We start from the raw sequence: 20,918 nt of genomic DNA, 5'->3' as shown, positions 1-20,918 counted from the left end.
ACTGGGTTCGTAAATGAAACTGACACAGTACCCCTGAGATGCCAGGTGAGGGGACGGAGGAGGGAAAGGGACTGCTGGTGAGGAGGTCTGAAATGACAAATGCAAGGAAAATTAACATAGTATGTGTATATATCTAATTCAGTAGTCATCTACAATGTATGTAGTTGTAATACCAACAGTACCTTCAATAAATGTCTTGAAAATCTTTCCTTTCAAAGAGAAATTGGCTTTCCAGAAATAAGATCAATATAGATATATATATATATATCTCTTCAGGAAACGTAGAGAGGAGAGTCTTGATACAATTGTTCATTTTCCACAATGTTCCTCTCATAAAGAAAAATAGGCATAGCTAGAACCTTCTTGCTATGAATATGTTTTGTGATATCTTCTCACACTGAGTAAGCTTCCTTCAGCGTATAAATAGTTATGCCTTAAATTCTACTCGCGATTACACTTACATCAGAGTGTCAATACAAACAGCTATGCTTTACCTCAGCCCATGATGCTTCATTAATAATGATGTTGTTCAACTGGATCGCGCTTTCCTCAGCGCTAGTTAAGGAATGTCAGTGATCTGGGGCTGCAAGCATATTTTGTCCTCAAACTGCAGATTATTCAGAACTCTGTGGCTAGACTGTTCTGTCAGGGGCCCCTTCGTCTCCACTTCTCCCCTCACTTGTGACAACTCCATTGGCTTACTGTTAGCAGGAGGATTGAGTTTGTCTCTTACTCTGGCCTTTGGAGCCACCAGAGACCTGGGCCCGGGCTATCTCAGGCCGAGATTGCAATTATATCATCAGGATCGGGCCCTGAGATCAAACCACCTGCGACCTGTGCGGGTTCCATGCTTTCTTAAAGCCAGGAAAGGTGGCAGATCTTTTGCAGTAAAAACTGCACAACTTTGAAATGCTCTGCCGGTCCACCTTCGCATGCTGGAATCATAACAGGCTTTTAGGAAGCGCTAAAAACCTGGCTTTTTGACCCGCTCACCCCCCCCCCAGGGAAGCCGCTACTAGTGCTTGGACACCTCAGTGGAGGTAGCTATGCACTTTACAAGCCTCATTTATTTTTATTATTATTATTATTATACTTTGATATGAGTTCATATATGCCAATGAGACTGGATTGTTCACAAAGATCACTTTAGTTAAATAATAAATCCTTGCATTTTCCTGGAGCCTTGAACGAGCAAGTCTTATTTTTCGTGAACGAGTTAATTGTTGTTGTGAAGTCCAATTAACAATTGAAACTGTAAGCAATTAGCAGGATTCACTGATGAATGTGACAAATCCACATTCGTCGAACATCTTGGTAAACACCGGTGATCTTATTTTGTCTCAGAAGAGTTCATCTTGAAAGAAAAAATCTTTCAGCTTTTGAAATTGAAAGCAGGTAACAGCATATCTTACCAAACAAACCAAATTCGAATTCACTTTCCTCGAGGTAATTAACAAAAATGTGAGCCTTATTTAACTCGAAGATTTAATTGTTTTACGAAGTCTTTTAGCTTTTAAAATTGAAATGCAGTTAAACTGCCACTGCCACGAGAGACAAATGCATTCCTGCCATACCTAAACAAACAACTGAAACAGATATATTTCTAAGATGAAACTTTGACTGTTCAAAAATGAACATGCTTCCATGGTACTACTTGCCGCACCTCACAAAGATGAAACAGAGGCAACATTCACTCTGCAGATTTACGAGCGACTAGGCACCAGGATGTTTCTAAATGATGGAGAGCTAACTAACTATCCTTCCAAGGATCCATGAATATGACAACTGAAAGTCAGAGAGAGAACACTCCTCCTCTCCGTCCAGCGAGGGATTTTTTCAAATAGTAGGCGCTGGTCAGTGGGTGTGGCTACCTTATATACAGGACACTCTCAGCCATGTAAGGAAAAAGGATCATGGTACTAGTAGTCCTGTAAAATGAATGTTTGTTTTTCCTTGTTATTTTTACCTTGTCCATGAGGATTCACTTGAAACAGTCGTCTCATTTCAGATCATGGAAGCCTATCTGCGGGTCCAGTGGTAAATATAACGGATAGGGGGGCTGCCTAATAGTAGGCGAGATTGGGTTCCCCCGTCCCTAAGTTGGAGGAAACTCTGGTGTCCCACCACTCTCGCCTTTTTGTCCTGCCAAATATAAGTCTGGAAGGCCTACTGCAGATGTGCAATGTAATTTCTGGGAATCAGGAGAATCAAGGTTTTGGAGGAGGTAGAGAATCCTTGGGAGGATCAACAGTTTGAGGTCCGCTATCAAAAACAGGAGTGATAGTAATTTGTGTTTCAAAATGTTTAGGCCCGCCATCACAGATCTTTTTAATTTCTGGAGATTGATATCTTTTGTCTGACTCAGCGTGGGGGCCAGAGCGATGCCCAAGTATTTTATATGTGAGGTAGCCATCGTATTGGGGTGGAGCCCAGTAGCTCTCCTGTTAGGTGCGCATGTAAGGATCCAATGAGAATCTCTGATTTTGTGAGATTGATTTCAAACCCAAATACTGTCTGATAATCATTTGAGGAAGCGAGTGCCTGGGGTCTGTAAGGAAACCAGAATGTTATCTGCGAACATAGTCAACTTATTGTTCTGTGTTCTGAACTGACTTCCTTAGCTCAAGGGGTGCAGCATAATCTTCTGGGCAAGAGGCTCCAGCATGCCACAAAGAGAAGCGGGATAGTGGCAGCTCTGCCACATACCGTGAGTGATTGAGAGCCATCCCGATAGCATCCCGTTCAGTCTAATATGCACACTGGAGCATTCATACCTCACTAATAGTAATATGTTAAAGGAGTCCCCAAAGTCCAAGCTGTGGATGACTTCGCCCAAAATATCCAAGTCCACCTGGTCAAAGGCTTTCTCCACATCCAGGGAGAATAAGATAGACTGCTGGCCTCTGTCTTATCTATTTCTATCAAATGCAGCACTGTTGTTTTAGTGTTATCGCTAGCTTGGCACCCCTGGATAAACTGTTTGATATGTGTGAATAAGATCCTCCATTACCGACTGTAGTCATAGAGAGGTGATTTTAGTGAAAAATTTCCCATCAATATTCAAGAGGGATTTCGTGCATTAGGAGCTACACTGACTGGGGTCCCTGCCCGGCTGTAAGATCAGAGATATTGTCAACCCCTTCATGGTTGGGTTGACCCATCCTGTCAGAATGATTTCCAGGTAGACTTTATGTAGGAGTGGCAGGAGCGTGGGCGCAAAGCATTTACTGAAAACGGCTATGAAGCCATCTGACCCGGTGCTTTTGCACTCTTATGTTTCGCTTTCACCTCAAGATTCTCCTCTTTCACTAGAGGTTTCTCTAGCACATCTCTATCACGTCAAGGATGCGTGGAGCATTCCACCCCATTGAGGTATGATGTCTGTGCTTGGGGGTCAGTCTGATGGCATGTGTATAGGTCATTGTTATAGGCTCTAAAGCATTCTGCCTTGTCCTAATTAATGTGTGAAGTATCCCATCTGGGCCTCAAGTTTCGGAAATGGTCTTGTGCAATTGTTTGTATCACAATATATTGTCCAGAAGTTTGTCCAAACTGTCCCCCCATTGGTAGTACCTGCTGTCAAGCTTTGCCAAGCAGCATGCTGCCCTGTCCATCTCCAGTGACCGAAGCTGGCCTCGGTTCATTAGGTCCTGAGTAATTATTTAACCAGGTCATCACAAGGGCGTTTTGTGTAAAGACTCTCCTCAAACATACCCGATAGATCCTGTCAAGGCCGTCCTTTGTGTGTACATACCCCAGCGACGTTGACAGTAGGCCTGTCATAACATTCATTTTCAAATACATCCTCACTCTGGCTGTGGAGTCTCAGATTCTTTCTTCGTGAATGGGTTTTTATAACTTATGATTTATCCAAGGCCCCTCTCAGTTGGTATTCTAGGTTGGATTTCTGGGAAGAAGCATCCCCCTTTCGAGCTCCAATACCCTCCACCTTAGCCTGTGTGTCTAACATTTTTTAGGTGACAGAATCAATGTCTGTCCTCAGCTCCCGAATTTTAGACCCCAAGTCTGATCGTCTATAGTCTTTTCACGATTCTGGGGAAGGTCTTCTTACAGCTCAGTTTCGAGGGCACGGGCTTCTCCAATAAGTTTGACGTAGTGAGTGCCATGGTTGTGTGTGGTGGGTACAGTACAGTATCTACATCTTTGCTCATGTCCACCATTCTAGACTGGGGTTTGTCCAAATATTCCAGGCTGCCGCCATAGCTAGATTTCTTCTTTTGGTCTTTGGGCAGGGCACCCTAACTTCCCCTGATGCCGAAGTCATGAAAAGAAATGCTAAGTATTATTCAGTGCCACAGAGCATCATTCAACAAAAGCAGCGTTTGTTTAAGCAGATCTGTAGGACACACTCCAACATTCCAGACCGGGCCACACCTTGGCCAACTGCTTAGTCCAGTCTGTTGAGAAGGTCCCTCTATAGCACTAAAACTCAAATGCAGGGCTGATGTGGGGCTATGTAACCACCTGTGTTATCTCCAACCATACAACATACGAGTCTTCAGGCTGTCCACTGATGCTAGACCCTGGCGTACCTGCAAGGTGACAATATGGACGAGTGAAGTGATCTGCTCATGTTTTGCCCCTCATCTGCACTTTGGCCTCCTCTCCAGCACCTCCCCTTCTCTCTTTCACTGGGTGCCATCTCAGCAACTGGGGGAAGGCGTCGGGGTCCATCAAAGTGAGTCCCAGTGGAGTCTCACACCTCCATGGATAGTCGCTTCCTCTGTGATCACGTTGAAGGCAACCCATGCAACTAGCTCCACAAGTGGGGCCTGTGGTCTGTTATCTCAGGTAGGACCCTCACGGGCCACCCAGTGTGCGCTCGGGCCACCCTCTTCACTGTAGCTCCCTCAGAGGCTCCTGCCTGCCCAGCTACACTGATCAAGGTCTGGGGCTTGGGTCTCTGGTGCGACACACAGGCCTGGTCCCACTACTGCTCTCCACTTAAGCCTCCTCACCATGAGTCACCCAAAAAGGCCAAAGGGGATCTTCAGCTCCACCATCCAGGGGTCAGGGCAGAAAAGAAGCTGGTACATTCCTAGTTGGATGGGGAGCTTCTGCAGGGAGCATGCAGCCATGCCACCATCTTGACCACACCTCAATAATTCTTCTTCTATGAAGTGAAGGACGAGTTGATGATTATCTGCTATGTCAGTTCCTAAAGGTCTAACTTAAAAAAATTGAATAATTGTGCCCCACCTTTTCCTAAATAGTTAAATCTGCAGCAGTACATTAAGAGGTTGAACAACCGCTGCAAGCAATTAATTTGTACGGGCTTGGGGTGGTTGGAAATTAAAAAAATGAAAATGAAGCCACACAGACATTTTTCAACCCACACTCAATATCGCATTTCTGACAGTTATGCTTACACAAACATCCACCAAAAAGAAACACACAGCCATACACACACTCACTCTCACCCACACGCACCCCCCCCCCAAAGTACTCTGATCCACATCTATAGAGGCCAAAGGACAAGCAGACCAGTGAGCTAACTATCGGTCATTGAAACTCCCAGACATGCACCTATGAACAAGACACAAGGGCATATACTCTCTAAACACGCACCACGCATTCTTGCTTTTAACTGTGTTTTGGATTTTTCCGCTCAGTACTTGTTGAACTTCATCCGAGGGGCACCAGCTGGATACGCAGCATTTTGTGCAGACCGACTGAGGCGAACCTTGGCAAATGGAGTCCGTGCAGAACCCCCTGCTTGGATTGAACTTCAGGTACCATAAGACTAAGATCACAAAGTAATTATGATCCTTGCTTCCTCCTTTCATCCTTTGATCCGGCTAGCTCTTGATTTCTCTTAAGTCATGCCGAAGTCTCTTTATCACGTCTGTCACTAAAGTTATGCTTTGATTGTTCTGTTTCTTGTTTTCAGACAGTAACCCATTCCTACATCCTTAGTTACTGTACTTCTCTGATATTTGCTATGTCAGGCCATCAATGCTTGCTCTCTTGGTGTTCAGTAGCATTCACAGATTATTCCTAGATTTGCTTTAATTTAAGCTGCAAAATCTTGCTATTTTGCACATGCCTTTACATCTTTACATGTTCTGAATATCTCTGTGTAAGATTTAATTTTGTATATCTATGTTTGATGGACTGTTGATCTTGTTCGCAGTCACATAAAGTCATGCAGAATAATTCTGCACATTTCATATGGAAAACATTGACATCCTGGTTTAAATTGATTGAACCTTTTTCACCTCCAAACTTTCATGGGACCAATCCACTTTGTGTATCCGACCTAGCCTCCATTGTGGTCGGCTGATATTGCTCCTCGGTCCGGTCAAATGCGACCATTGACTTACATTGGGTACTTTATTTTTCTTGCCACTTTTCACTGTAATTATTTAAAAATTCAAATCTCCAAGCCCCCTATTGAGGTTTTGTTTTGGTCTTTTTTTATATTCAATAAATATGAAGCACATTAGGCTCCACAAAAAGGCAGATGATTACATTTCTAACCATGAAGGTTTATTACAAATTAATAGGTTACCAAAATTAAAAATCATGAAGTAAGTTAATATCAATTAATAGTAAAAACATGAATGCAGCAATTAATATGGAGTTCAAATCAAATCAAAGGTATATAAGTAAGAGGGTGAGGTTGCTTCAAAGGAAATGACAGAGGAAGTTTTCTCATCAGTGGCATAGCTAGCCCTTTGGCCGCATTGTAGAGCGGGGGTCCTGGTGATTGCCACCCAAGACAGTAGGTAAGAGTGGGAGGAGGCCGCTGCCCCCAAAAATCGTGCCGCCTGGGGCGGATCGCACCCCCAACCTTTCTTCCTACACCACTGTTTCTCATTAAAGGAGTACTCTAGATCTTCTATACTGTTCTGTGCTAAGTCTGACCCAGAAACGCAGTCTGAACTGTAATCCTCTCTGCACGTAACTTGAATCACTCAATTCGAACATTTAAAGAACCTACACATATAGTACCCATGAGATGGCCGAATCAAGTTAAAACGTTATGACACAATTATGTACTCGTTAGGTTCACAGGATCTTCCACAATACTGCTTCTCTCAGCGTCCTTCGAACTAATTTTATAGGTAGAAGGATGAGATAGAGAAACCAGCCTGTTCCCTGCAGGTGTCTCTTGAATGCACTATTAATTAATACATTCCATGATTATCAAATGGAAAACAAAACAAATATTATCATTGGAAAGAAAGCAATAGAACAGTGTTCCATAATTAGGATGTGAACACAGATAAGAGAGGCACATAAATGGATATATTCAAACAGTATCTTTTGGGTAGTCTGCAAGACAGCAAAATCACAATGACAGAGGCATTCGTTCTTTTTGTATTCTTAGTTTCTTTTATTCATTATTCAGCACTACACATGCACATTTTGCAAATGCCATATTGCAAAATGTGTAGTGCAGAGAAATTCATAAAATGAATAAAAGAAACTAAGAATACAAAAAGAACAAATGCCTCTGTCATCGTGATTTCGCTGTCTTGTGGACTACCCCAAAGTTACTGTTTGAATTTCCCATTTATGTGCCTCTCTTATCTGAGTTCACATGTTGCTATACTAAGGACCATTAACGGTGGTCATTATTTGGAGGTGGGTATTATTTGTAGATTCAATATTAATTAGCTGTGGTTTCTAGTGCATTTAAAAACACAGGTAGTGGTGCAGAATTCTGGATACCCTACCACCAATACCTATTTAGTTTCCATAATTAGGACTCCATCTTCACACAGAAATAACATGTTCATGTGTCACAAAGCAAGATGACAAACAATGTTAGTAATTTAAAAATGCAGGTCTACAATAGTTATGGTCAATCTAAATGTGAATGCACATACTTTCTCTCCAAACAACATTTCTGTGTTTTTGTGTTAATTTCATATTATTTCAAACATTATAATATATAAAGAACGTCACCACAAGCATGAGGGAAACTATGCAAAATATAAGAAAAACTCTTCAGCAGCAATATTATTAGAATTCCAATTATAGCATGCATTTAAAATTGGGCATTAAGTACACAATATTTGTAGAAAATGTGAAACTGTACCTGAGACAAGTCACCCCTTGCTACTGTGTGCAGGCTGCATTTTGTCATTTAATTGTTAGATTTTGTTAATTTATTTATTTATTTTATTTATTCATAAAGTTTTATATAGGGCGGACTAGATCCCGAAGGATATCAGAGCGCTTTACAGTTATAGGGAAAGGTAACAATCAGATCATAAATCAATAAAAGTCAATACCATAGTAAAATCTAAACATGAATTATATGGGGCTTCTACTAAGCATTGAATCTAGTGGTAAACAACTAATAGAACATTTACAGACCTGGGTGAGCGCGGGATGGACAAGAAGATGTAACATAATGATTTAAGGGGAGCAAACACAATAATCTTGTACAGGAATAAAAAACACTACCAAATAATAATCAAATACAGGGATGAATAATACTATCCAATGTCCGATGCCTTTCGGGCGGAAAATAAAGTACAAGAAGGTATATATATTGTCCCTCCTATTAAGGTAAGAACGTCTTCATGAGGAATTTTTTTGCTTCCAATTTGAAATCAGTCTTGGAAGAGATCCTCAGAATTTCGGGTGGAAGAGAGTTCCAGATTTTAGGAGCAGATCCCGAGAAAGCTTGGCGGGAAGTTCTCTTTTTGCGGAAGATCCGTGGTTTCAGTAAGAGGAAATTGGCACTGCTTGACGATCTACCTCCTCCAGATAGTTCTAGTTTTTGTGAGAGGTAGGTAGGGGTTTTTAAGTGGAGGGCTTTGTGTGGAAGGCAGGCAATCTTCAGATTAATTCTAGGTTTGTAAGGTAGCCAATTTAGTGATTTTAAAACCGAGAGATGTGTGTATTCCGCTTGGTCCCCGTGATCAGTCTGGCTGCTGCGTTCAGAGAGGCCTTTAGGGGGGTCAAAGAGTATTTAGGGAGTCCACATAGCGTGGCACTGCTGTAGTCAAGTCTCGGTAGGACAAGTGCTTGGACCACCTGCTTGAAATCTGCTTGTGGTAGGAAAGGTTTCAGATTCCTGAGTGTTCTTAGAAGGTGGTTAGTTCCCTTGCACACGTTGCTGTTGTGAGACTTCATATTCAGATGTTTGTCCAGAGTAATTCCTAGGGATTTAGCTGAATCGATGATGCGGGGGGAGCAGTTGAAGGCGGTCAGTTGGTTCATCCATAAGTCGATTTTAGGAGTATATTTCGGAGGAGAAATGAGGAAGAATTCTGTTTTGGAGGTGTTTAGCAGGAGGTGGTTCTTAGTCAGCCAATTTTGGGTAGTCAGGAGGGTAGAGTTGAGTGAAGTGATGTCCTCCAGAGAAGAGATTTTCAGATAGAGTTGGGTATTGTCTACATACATATGGAACCTAATGTCCAAGGAATTTAGAATGTTCGCTAATGGTTCCAGGAACAGATGGAAGAGAATGGGAGATAAGGAGGATCCTTGGGGAACCCCCATGCTGACAGGGGATGGCTGGGAGAGTGAGTGGTTTGCTTTAACTCTTTGGGTTCTGTGTTGCAGGAAGGATGCAAACCAGTGCAGCACCTGACCTGAAAGGCCCATCTATTGCTCCAGAATGAATAGGAGGTTGTCATGATTGACAGTGTAAAATGCGGAGGAAAGTCAAGTAGTATAAGGAGGCAGGATTCATTTCGATCAAGCATTGTTAAGATATCATCAATCACGTGAGTGAGGGCCGATTCAGTGCTATGTCCACTTCGAAAGCCAGATTGATGTTGGTCCAGGAGGTGGTAATTTTCGATGTGTGCACATAGTTGTGATTGGACACATTTTTCCAGGAGTTTGGCAAGGGTAGGTACACTGGAGATAAGTCGGAAGTTGTTAAGATCAGTACTATCGGCTGTGTTTTTTTTTTAATATAGGTGTTACCTGTGCCTATTTTAGGCATTCTGGGATCATACCTTGTGACAAGGAAGCATTGACTATCTTTGCCCAGAAGGGGGTGATTTTGTCTTGAACTAATTTGAAGATGTTAGGTGGTAACGGGTCATTGAAGTGATTAGAAGGGTTGATGATCCACGTTACCTTTTTGATATAATTTTCGTTGAGGGGGGGGGGGTAAAGGTGTCCCAGGAAGCGTTGTTCTTGATACCCCAGCTAATTGGTGTTGTCTTGTCAAGAACAGCCAGTAGGGGTGCGGGTTCATTGGGTGGCAATAGTGCCTTCCTGGTTTCCAGATCAGTGTTGATAAGCCTAGTTTTCTCCATAAAAAAGGCAGACAAATCCACACAAGAGGGAGGTCGGATGTCTGAAGCTGACTGGTTAGAGGCTGCTACCGATTGTTGTTTAACCAGTTCGAATAGTTTTTTGGGTCGATTTGCCGCTTGGTTAGGTTGGGTTCTGAAGTACTCCGCCTTGTCTGTCTTGATTTGTTTGTTATATGCACTTCTTGCTGCTCTAAGGTTTTTTAGATTGTCAGCGGAAGGGGTGGTTCTCCAGGACCATTCAATGGCCCTTAGATTATGCCGTTCAGAGTTTAGGTTGCCATTGACCATGGTTTGGAAATTTTTGCAGGTGCATTTTTTTGTTGGAGTGGGGCCATAAAATCCATGATATTGGAAATGGAAGAGTTGTGGAAGTCGGTGAGATGATGGACTACAGATAAGTACGAAAGTGGAGAGAGGGCCTGATTACAGCGGGTTGCTAGTTCAGCTGTATTGAAATCTCTGAGATCCCTTTTCCAGATCTTTGGTTTGGTTTTTTGTGTCTTACTCCGGTGAACCTCTGAGTTGATATGGAAGGAAATGATGTGATGGTCTGACCATTCACATGGTATGATGGAATCCACTGAGGTGGATTGACCTTTGGAGATGATGAGATCTAAGGTTTCCCCTTTAGTGAGTAGGCTGGTCACAATGTTGAATCAAATCGTGGTCGAGTAAGAAGGATTTTAGGCATGAGTCTGCATGATCATTAGTGTTAGACCAGTAAAGGTCAAATCTCCCAGGTAGATGTGTGACTGGGCTGAGTCCACATTGCCAGAGATGATTTCCAATAATTGTTCAATGAAGGGGAGATTGTCGCCTGGGGGGTGGTAGAATGAGTGTAGTTTGAAAACCAGATGATTGTGAGGGGAGATACTGAGACAAAGGTATTTGCATGTTACCGGCGAAGATGACTCTGAAAGGGAGACCGCAAGCGTACTCCGGTGTATACAGGCTAGGCCACCACCCAGCTTCTTGTCTTTGTCAAGACGAATTATGTCATGGGTGGAGGGTACCAAGAGGTCGACAGTTGGAGGATAATGAAGTCTAGCTCATTCTGTTGAATGAGGTCGAAGATCTCATAGGCGTGCTTGCTAGCAGACCTACAATTAAGTAGTATGCATTTGAGTGGAGCTGCACTATGGGGGGGAGGGGTCTGTGAGATATTGACTTGCTTGAGATTATCCTTATTTATGAATCTGCAGTTATGGTAGGATTCTCTGTTAGGGCTAGAATGAATGGTATGTATTAATTCGTTTAGGATTGTGTTAAGGACCTCATTAGACAAGTAAGATTTGACCAGATTGTCGATTTCATTGGATGTGAGACCGGACGAGCTTCTAGGACGATAGGCTACGTTAGGTAGAGGAACAGATTTGGAGGTGGTAGGTGACAGGGGATGGACGCAGGGAGGTGTGCCAGTGGCCTTGGCGGGGGCTTTGGGCCTGCTCGGACTAGCGAGGAGGGGTCTTAACAAGGGGAGATATTCAAGTGAAAGAGTTTTCACACCGTGGAGTTCGAGGGAGAGACGGTATAGCTGTAGGGAGATATCGTCCAAACGTGCCGACAGGTCTGGGTGTTGGCAGAGGGGAGGAGGGTGAGTGTGGAGACCTGAAAAGGAGAGCGGTGACTAAATGTGTTAGAGGGGTCCTGAAGCGGTACTGGGGGATACACTGGGATAGGCCGTGTCCCTGAATATGGGCAGTATTCCGGGGAGCATGGACGAGGAAGTTGATTGGGTGTGGAGAGCTGCGGAGGGTGATGGGTGCTGTTGAGTGTTAACAGGGTTAGTGGCAATAATGGAAGAGTCATGATGGGGGTTGGTCACTGAGTGTTAGAGGTGCGTCAGGCAGTATTGATAAGGAGGTTGGAAGTGGTGATAGGGTTAGTGGTCGCGAAGTAAGATTCAACAATGATTCGAACCCTTCTGCAGCCTGCAAGGGCTAGGGAAGGATGGTGAGAGAGAAAGGGTGTGAATCTGAGGGGGGATTGGGAACATTGAATTGGAGTGACCTTGGAGTGGTTAGCGTGGTATCAAGTCGCCCTGGGATTGAATAGTTAGCTACCATGCTTTTAATCTTCAAAAAGAGTTTGTCGAACTGCTTTAGGTTTCGATTAGCAGCTTGAATGAGAACGATCCCGTTATTATAGATAGTAGTGGGGAGTTCTATTTTGTGGATCGTGGAGGGAGTGATGGCGAGACTAAAACCATGGGGTATTTTCCTTATCTGTGTGCACTGGAAAAATAAAATGAGAGTTTTTCTCCATTGGGCTCTCTTAATAGTGAAGAAGATTAGATCAGGCATGGTGTTACCATTATTTCATTTGATAACTTTATTTCGGTAAATGACCATAAAAGTGCAATAAGATATGTACAGGTACAGAAATAAAAACATAAATACATTGGGATAAAAAAGTTATTAAACTTTGGTTATCAAAGATGAGAAAAAAGTGGGAAGCAATAGTCCGTTATTTCTTATTAATAAAAACAGTTCTTCTCCGCCACATGCCAAGTAAAAATCGAGAGACAGCAAAAACAATGGGAGGGGCGGTATCGTAGGTTAAAACTCTGCAAGCTTGTACACAATGTCTGAAACCCAGGTTTTTGCATAATGGGATAATCCAGCATTTCCGAATGTCACTATATGCCGGACAGAAAAAGAAGATATGTACAATGTCTTCCCTACAATATTTACAAGCAGGGCAGTTGGCCTCCATCGTTTTTGCCCATCTGGATGCCAATGCCCCAATCGGTATAGAGCCGTGCCTCAGTTGGATGTATAGTTTTCTTGCAAGTGGAGGCTGCACTAGGTCCAAAAACGCCTCCGTCCTGGATTCGGCTTTCATCAGTAGTAACTTAATAGACAGCCTGCCCAGGGAAGTTGAACAATGTAGCATTTTGAGGTTATGCGATCTTACAGCCGCCACTAATACAGTCCTTCGCATCCTCATGCAGGTGTCCTCCGGTGTATCCCAAAGTTGGGGTAGGCCCATTTGGTAGAGGAGAGCCTTTACATGTGCCAACCAGGGTATGTTCTTATTCTTTAGCTGCCCCCAAATTGTAGTGAACTCTACTCTAAAGGATACAAGCTCCGGTACAGACCAGAGCCTTCTCCAGTAGAGCAGAGGTCGTGCAGCTACCAAATCGTTAATGGGTTCCAAGCCCAAATCCAAGCGTAGCGGTACGAGGGGCGTACTTTGGGGAAGAGCAACCAGATGTCGCATGAAGGCCTGTTCGACCTTCAGTAAGTTGCATACATTCGTGTGTCCCCAAAGTTCTGCAGCGTACAAAGCTGCAGACCTGACCTGTGTTTTGTATATCTCAAGGGCAGGGGTAGCTGGTTTAAAAGTTGAGGCTCTGTGGAATCTGCCTATGCCTCCCATAATCTGTGCAAGTCTCAGGGAAGATTTAGAAACCTGGTGGTCCCATGTAAAGTGCTCAGTCAAAGTCACCCCCAGGTATATAAAAGTCTTGACTCGCTCTTGTGGAGTTCCATTCAGTGTTGGATTTGGGCGAGTGTGCTTCGGGGGATTGAAGATCATGAACTTGGTTTTCTCCAAGTTGACCTCCAATCCCCGCGAGGCACAAAAGGAGACAAACCCGTCCAGGACCCGCTGGATGCCCGATGATGTCCGCGACAACAACAATGTGTCGTCCGCAAACATCAGAGCGGGCACCCTACCAGTAGGCAGACGTGGAGCATCGTTGTCCCTGACACAGTTAAGTTTATCTATCAGGCCATTAACATACAAACTGAAAAGAGTGGGGGCCAGTACGCAACCCTGGCATACGCCCCGGGTGACAGGAAAGCGGGCTGATAATTCCCCGTTTTTCCCACACTTCACCTGAGCGTAATTCCCAGTGTGAAGTCTGATTAGGGCATCTAATAAGTAGGGAGGAAGACCAAGTTCCTCCAGCACCATCCAGAGCCTCTCCCTAGGAACCAGATCGAATGCGGCCCGCAGGTCCACAAAGACAAGGTAGAGGCTGCCACCCTCTACTATTGCAGTTTTCCAGTATAGGACCTGGAGCCGAAAGATCTGGTCCAAAGTCGAGACCCCTGATCTAAATCCAGCTTCGAGGGTGGTCAAAGTTTTATTCTCCTCCATCCAGCCCAATAATCTATCGAGTAGGATTCGGCCCATCAGTTTCTGGGTGGTGTCAAGTAAACTAATTGGTCTGTAGTTGGATGGGGCAAGCGGGCAGCCCTTTTTAAAGATCGGAACAATCTCAGCTCCCAGCCAGGTCTCAGGTAATGAAGAACCCTGTAAAACCGCATTAAACAAGACCATCAGGTGTGGAGCCCAGATTTTTGGCTCAGAACGAAAAAGATCTCCCGGGAGCTTGTCAAGACCCGGGGCTTTATTCGGAAGCAGTCTCTCAATTGCCAATTCGACTTCCCTGAGTGAGATGGGGTCTAAGCTATTAGTGGCGGTCCTATTATGGGCATCCTGTTGCTCTATCAGGAATCCAGGGCCCAAGGCCTCCGGCAGTCTATACTCGTGCAGGGGGTCTGGGGCCGTGGAAATCTCGGGAACTTGCATGATGTCCTGATTTTGACAGGAGGAAGCCCCAGGGCCCAGGGCCCCCGGCAGTCGATACTCGTGCGGGAGGTCCTGGGCCGTCTAAGTACGGGGAACCAGAACCCCTGGCCCCGGGACCCCCGGCAGTCAACTCTCGTGCCGGAGATCCTGAGCCATACAGGTCCGAGGGACCAAAGCCACTTCTGGCAACTTGTCCCGACCTTGACACATAGTTCCCTCCATCTCGGGACTTGTGTAAAGTGACTTAAAGTGTGCCTCCCACACTATAGGAGCGATATTAGAGACCCCAGCGTCTCTCTCACCTCCCACCGAGGAGGTAGCAATGGCCCAAAAGGTCTTGGAATCTTTTAAGAGGAGTGCCTGTCTCAACTCATCCCATCTGGATTCCTCCCACTCACTCTTAGCCCTGGTAAGCACCTTCTTGTACAGTAGTCTTGATGCTCGAATTATTAGGATATCCCTAGATTTAATTGCTGTAAGAAGATCTTTCTTTGATTTTTTACAGGCGTGGTCATACCAGGGATGTGTTTTGTTCCTACGCAACTTAGTCCCAGTAACCGGATAAAATATATCCCCTAGACTCTCAACTAACTTTCTGTGGGTCTCTATAGTCTGCCCATGAGAGGTGGTATTACCCATATCACTTATTAGTGGGATAGCAATCAGGTAGATTTCTGCAAGACGGGTAGGGGAGTCCAGACAGGAAGGCCATTTAACCCTTCTCCTGTTATTAGATATAATATAGGGTGGCACTATCAAATTAGAGCTAGAATCAGGGTTAGTTAATCCAAATGCACCAGGCTTAAGCGTCAGGACCAACGCATTTTGGTCGCTGTCGTGCCTTGGAACAACCCTAAAGTCTTTAAACCTGTCCCAATGTTTGGCTTCCAGCATGAGATAGTCAATGGTGGAAGTACGATTTGTCCTATTATATGTGGGTAGGCCGGAACTTTGGTTGTTGGCCCTTCCGTTGCATGCCCGCAGAGACATTGCAAGGGTCAAGGATTTAATTTGTAGTACTAGCGAGGTCCAGGCCTTTACCGGGGCAATCCTTGGGGTAGGAATATGCCAAAGCAAGTCGACCTCATCCTCCTCACACAACTCGGATCCACCCAGGGGTTTGAACTGACAATTCAAATCGCCGCCAAGAATTATCGAAGTTGTGGGATCAAGTGCCTGAAGGAAAAGGTCGAGTGCTTTAATAGTGCTCGATTCCTTTCCATTCACGGTAAGCCTAGAGTAGATATTTATGATAGTCACTCTAGGTTTATTAACAGGCTTTAGTAAAACACATTGGATGTCTGGCGATTTTGTTTCCACATGGGTAGCCTTCACACCTAAGTGTAAGCCTACCCATATGGAAAGCCCACCCGAGGGGCGGCCTTTCCCCCCAGAGACTGCTGGAATGTCGTAGGTTGCGAAGCCGGAACTGGCACTCCCCTCTAGGGACCAAGTTTCTTGCATCAAACAAATATCGTGTGTGGCCATAAAAGAAGACCACTCAGGTACAAGTAGCTTACTCTTTAGCCCGGCTACATTCCATGAGAGGATTTTTATACTTCCTTCCACGACCTTTACTATATCCTGCACATCTCCTTGTTCTTTAGGGAGTACCTGGTCCAGGCTCTGCTCTGCCCTAGTCCCCTCCCTCGTAATTACATAAGGACAGGAATCCTCACCGCTGACCGAGGGTAGTGTCTTTTCCTTTGTTACAAAACCTCCGGATGGTTACCCATGTTAAGTTCTTGTGGAGGCGTACCTGTCTGGGTGAGTCAATCAACCTCCTCGAGGACACTAAACCTGTTCCAATGGGCTTGCAATGGGTAGGTGGGAGTAGGTGGGAAAAAACCCTCCCCAAATGGCTGCCAATGGTGAATCCTATTAGGAGGGGTGAAGCGATTTCTAATATACTGAGGCCTCCTATGGTAGGTCGGTTTGTGAATTGGGGTAGGATAGAAATAGGGTAAGTGCAGAGGAAATATTTGGGACTCTATGAGAAGGTGTTCTACAGATGTAGTCAACAGCAGAGGAGTCCCTGAAATTAATTGTAACCACATCCCCTGCCACTGTTTTAGGGCCCCTTCCAATCCAGTCTACTCTTCTCACTGCCAGTATGTGACCCGAGATATTGGGAGGTAAGGGTCTATTTAGGCTCAGCCACTGGATACACTTATTATGTAAATCTACCTCATGTTCTCTTTTCCCCTCACTAAGGGCTGGTACCCCCACTAAGGCAACCACATATGGTTGTGCTTCTGGGGGCAGATTTATTGACGGCAGTTGGCTAGAAGCTGCCGTGGACGAGGGAGATCTCGATGATGGTGCAGCATTATTTATTGCCAAATGTTTGCCCTCCTTAGGATGTTGACTAGGTTTAGCAGTATGGTCCACTACGGGGAGAATGGTATGACCTAGTGTATTGACTGTTGATATAGGGGGGGTACGGGGTTTATGGGCTTGGCAGTAGTTGTTGCTGGCTCCAGATTTTTGTTCAATACTGCTGGGACAGTGGACTTAGCTACTTCAGGACAGGGTGCCTTTGTAGAAGCACCAACCGATGTAGGGGGTGCCAAATTACCTTGAGGATTTTGTGGCTCCGTTGTCCCTACAATCCTATTATTTAAGATGGAGGTTAGTCTGTCCAGTTTTGAAACCAGAGGTTTAATATGGGAGGCGATGGTTTGCTCCAAACTGGTCTGAAGATCAGCCACCATATTGGTGACCCAGCATGATATCCCTGTAGATGAATGCAGGGAGTAATCAGATGAAGTCACCAAATTATGGTTGGCCTGCTTCTTTTTACCCAAATTTCTAGGGGGACTATCCTTTTTCGTCTTAGAGCCCACCCTACCAGGTTTTGAATTTGTCACAGGTGGAGGGGAAGTCAGGATACAGGGTTGATCATCAATGTTTATAGGGGACTCTACTGAGACCTGTGGTAATCCAGCATCTACTGAGGTCTCAGCCGGGATCTGTGCACAGGGCAGCTCAACGTATGTGGATGTTAAATAAGAGTCCAAAATCGTGGGGTCGATGGCAATGACTGAACAATCTCCGCCATGGTCTTTAGAACATACTGTGGGTGGGAAGGATAGTCTTCTTTCTGTATTTTCAATTGCATTTGCAACCACCCCTATGGTTTGTTGTAGCATTTTGTCAATAGCCGTCAGTGTTGGCAAGGACTGCGGCAATGTTGCCTGAAGTCTAGTATTTGGGTCAGATGCAGGTAGTTTAGATTTCTTGCCCTGAATGCTCATTTTTGCGAGGGGGTGGTAGCTTAGTTGACAACAGGGTATTGAAGACGGTATTAGATGCAATGAAAAGTCCCGCACGAAACAAATATGACACTCTCAATCCTATTGGGACCCGCTGGATCAACGAACAATGGTTAGAAGACAAGAAAAAGCAGATGGCAGTACCTTAGTAGTAAGCTCCGAGTTCTTTTAAGTTGAAATGTCACTGGAAAGGGGGGTGGCCCGTCCCGTCCCCTGTAGTCCCCGGACGGCCACAGACGAGCCGCCCTTCGCCCGGGCTTCGCCCGCGCGCGTCCCGAGACGCGGAGGGATCGTCTCTCTTAAGTAGCGCCTCCGGGCACGCTGAGCCAGGAGACAGGAAGTGGTCGCTAGGCTCTCTGGGAGCTGTAGTCTCCTGCCGCTTGGTGGCGCTGCTGCTGCGGCGAGACTACAGCGTGAGGAGCCCAGGAGCTGTTTGCCGTCCAAGCGGGTAAGTTCTCTGCCCACCGACGTGTGTGCTGCCCCCTGCTCCGCCGAGGGAGCATCTCTCTTAAGTAGCGCCTCCGGGCGCGCTGAGCCAGGAGACAGGAAGTGGTCGCTAGGCTCTCTGGGAGCTGTAGTCTCCTGCCGCGTGGTGGCGCTGCTGCTGCGGCGAGACTACAGCGTGAGGAGCCCAGGAGCTGTTTGCCGTCCAAGCGGGTAAGTTCTCTGCCCACCGGCGTGTGTGCTGCCCCCCGCTCCGCCATGGGAGCGTCTCTCTTAAGTAGCGCCTCCGGGCGCGCTGAGCCAGGAGACAGGAAGTGGTCGCTAGGCTCTCTGGGAGCTGTAGTCTCCTGCCGCGTGGTGGCGCTGCGGCGAGACTACAGCGTGAGGAGCCCAGGAGCTGTTTGCCGTCCAAGCGGGTAAGTTCTCTGCCCACAGGCGTGTGTGCTGCCCCCCGCTCCGCCGAGGGAGCGTCTCTCTTAAGTAGCGCCTCCGGGCGCGCTGAGCCAGGAGACAGGAAGTGGTCGCTAGGCTCTCTGGGAGCTGAAGTCTCCTGCCGCGTGGTGGCGCTGCTGCTGCGGCGAGACTACAGCGTGAGGAGCCCAGGAGCTGTTTGCCGTCCAAGCGGGTAAGTTCTCTGCCTACCGGCGTGTGTGCTGCCCCCCGCTCCGCCGAGGTAGCGTCTCTCTTAAGTAGCGCCTCCAGGCGCGCTGAGCCAGGAGACAGGAAGTGGTCGCTAGGCTCTCTGGGAGCTGTAGTCTCCTGCCGCGTGGTGGCGCTGCTGCTGCTGCGAGACTACAGTGTGAGGAGCCCATGAGCTGTTTGCCGTCCAAGCGGGTAAGTACTCTGCCGACCGGCGTGTGTGCTGCCCCCGTTGCCATTATACATACTGAAGAAGGTATCTGTTATAAGAGTTTCCGTTTTTTTTTTATTAGATTATGTTTGAATTTTTTTGGCTCATTCCTTAGTGAGGTTAGTTGTATAGGTGATCTTAAAGGCGCAGACGCCAACTTTAGAACCTTTTTCTTGACCCGTGCTTGATGTATCACCTGAAACTTTCCAGGAAGGAGCTGTGCTTTATAATACTTAAAAAATAAGTTTTGTGAAGAGTCGTCAAATGGTACCCAAGTTATTATAAAAACAAAATCGGAGCCTTTGGGTATTATTGTGCTTTCTGAGCACAGATTGTGTCTGAAATGGGAGTCTTTTGACCTTGTTTCCATAAAGGCCTCAGTAATAATTGGGCAGGCCCGACAGTTACTGAGCTTGTTGAACTTGTTTAACCGGTTACATGTATAGCTAAATGGTATTTTCTAAAGTCAAAAGCCTTGTTGACTTGGGTCAGGGACACTGTAATTATGCAGGTCTGCAGCTGCAGCCTAAGGATTTGCCACAATCTTACCCTGAGTAAATCACAAGGTAACACGGTAATACTTTCTCAAAAGGGTGCCACATTATGTTGCATAATTTGCCTTTTCTTGCGGCATAATTTAGTCAACTCTGCCGCATAATTTGGTCTTCCCCTACCGCATAATTCCAGTGAACTTGGCTTGGGTATACCTCAATGGTGAAAACCGGGCCAACGACAAGGGACGTAGAGTTAATGGCCCAATTATTTACTGGTAATCATCATTTCTCTTAGTATTATTTGCTCTCGTTACAGTCATCAGAATCCCATTCGCCCTTCGTGGAGTCAGGTCTCAGACTAACTTTGATTCTACAGGGAGTGCTGAGAGGAATGCTATTCTTTATAGCTCTTAGCTGAGGGTGGGTGGGGTTAGATATTGCATTTCCTGTTTTTTAAAAACAATATTTTTTATGAGATAGAATGAAAGAACTCACAAAAGAATAAGCAAAAGTACAATAGGCATAAGAAGCAATGTACAGTAATATGCATGAAAGTTAGGACATTTGGTGCATCAGCTGAAAGGTAGCAATTGAGACAGTGTAACCGTATTTCGGAAAAATACACAAAATGCCCACACAGAGTTCCACAACCATATTCAACCACCTCAGGTAGCCATCTATGGAGTCAACTTAGGCCTGGTACCCCCAATTTATCAAATCATCACACTTAAATTTGTAAAGGAGCAAAACTGTGGGGTCAACACCATTGCTCACTAAGTAGAGGAGGAAAGGGGGCCCCCAGTCAATGGTTCCAGTTCAAGTCAAGTCAAAAAGCTTTATTTCGATAAAAATTCATTATCATAAAAGCAGAACAATAAATGTAAAAAATTACAATTTGAGTTTTACTTTTTTTAAAAAGAGGAATTCTGTAACTCTGGTCCAAGCAATAGTTTCAAGAATTATTTGCTCAGTATTGCGTAGCCAGTTAGTTTTTTTAAAAAGGTGAAAAATTAAAACATTACTAGAGTATTTTATGTAAAAAAGAATTAAACAGATTGTT

The 20,918-nt window shown here is 45.3% G+C and overlaps 1 protein-coding gene across 1 annotated transcript in view; it reads left to right on the top strand.

Moving 5' to 3' along the window:
* Positions 1-20,918, top strand: part of LOC147683395 (unconventional myosin-VIIb-like) — a 1,214,266-nt gene that overhangs the window by 771,608 nt on the left and 421,740 nt on the right. The window contains exon 28 of the mRNA XM_086943813.1: positions 5,634-5,753. Within this exon, the coding sequence (XP_086799939.1) occupies positions 5,634-5,753 (120 nt within the window). The remainder of the gene's footprint in view (positions 1-5,633; positions 5,754-20,918) is intronic.

Source organism: Lissotriton vulgaris, chromosome 11, assembly GCF_964263255.1.
Source record: "Lissotriton vulgaris chromosome 11, aLisVul1.2, whole genome shotgun sequence".
Lineage (NCBI taxonomy): Eukaryota > Metazoa > Chordata > Amphibia > Caudata > Salamandridae > Lissotriton > Lissotriton vulgaris.
This window is presented reverse-complemented; position numbering and strand designations above follow the sequence as displayed.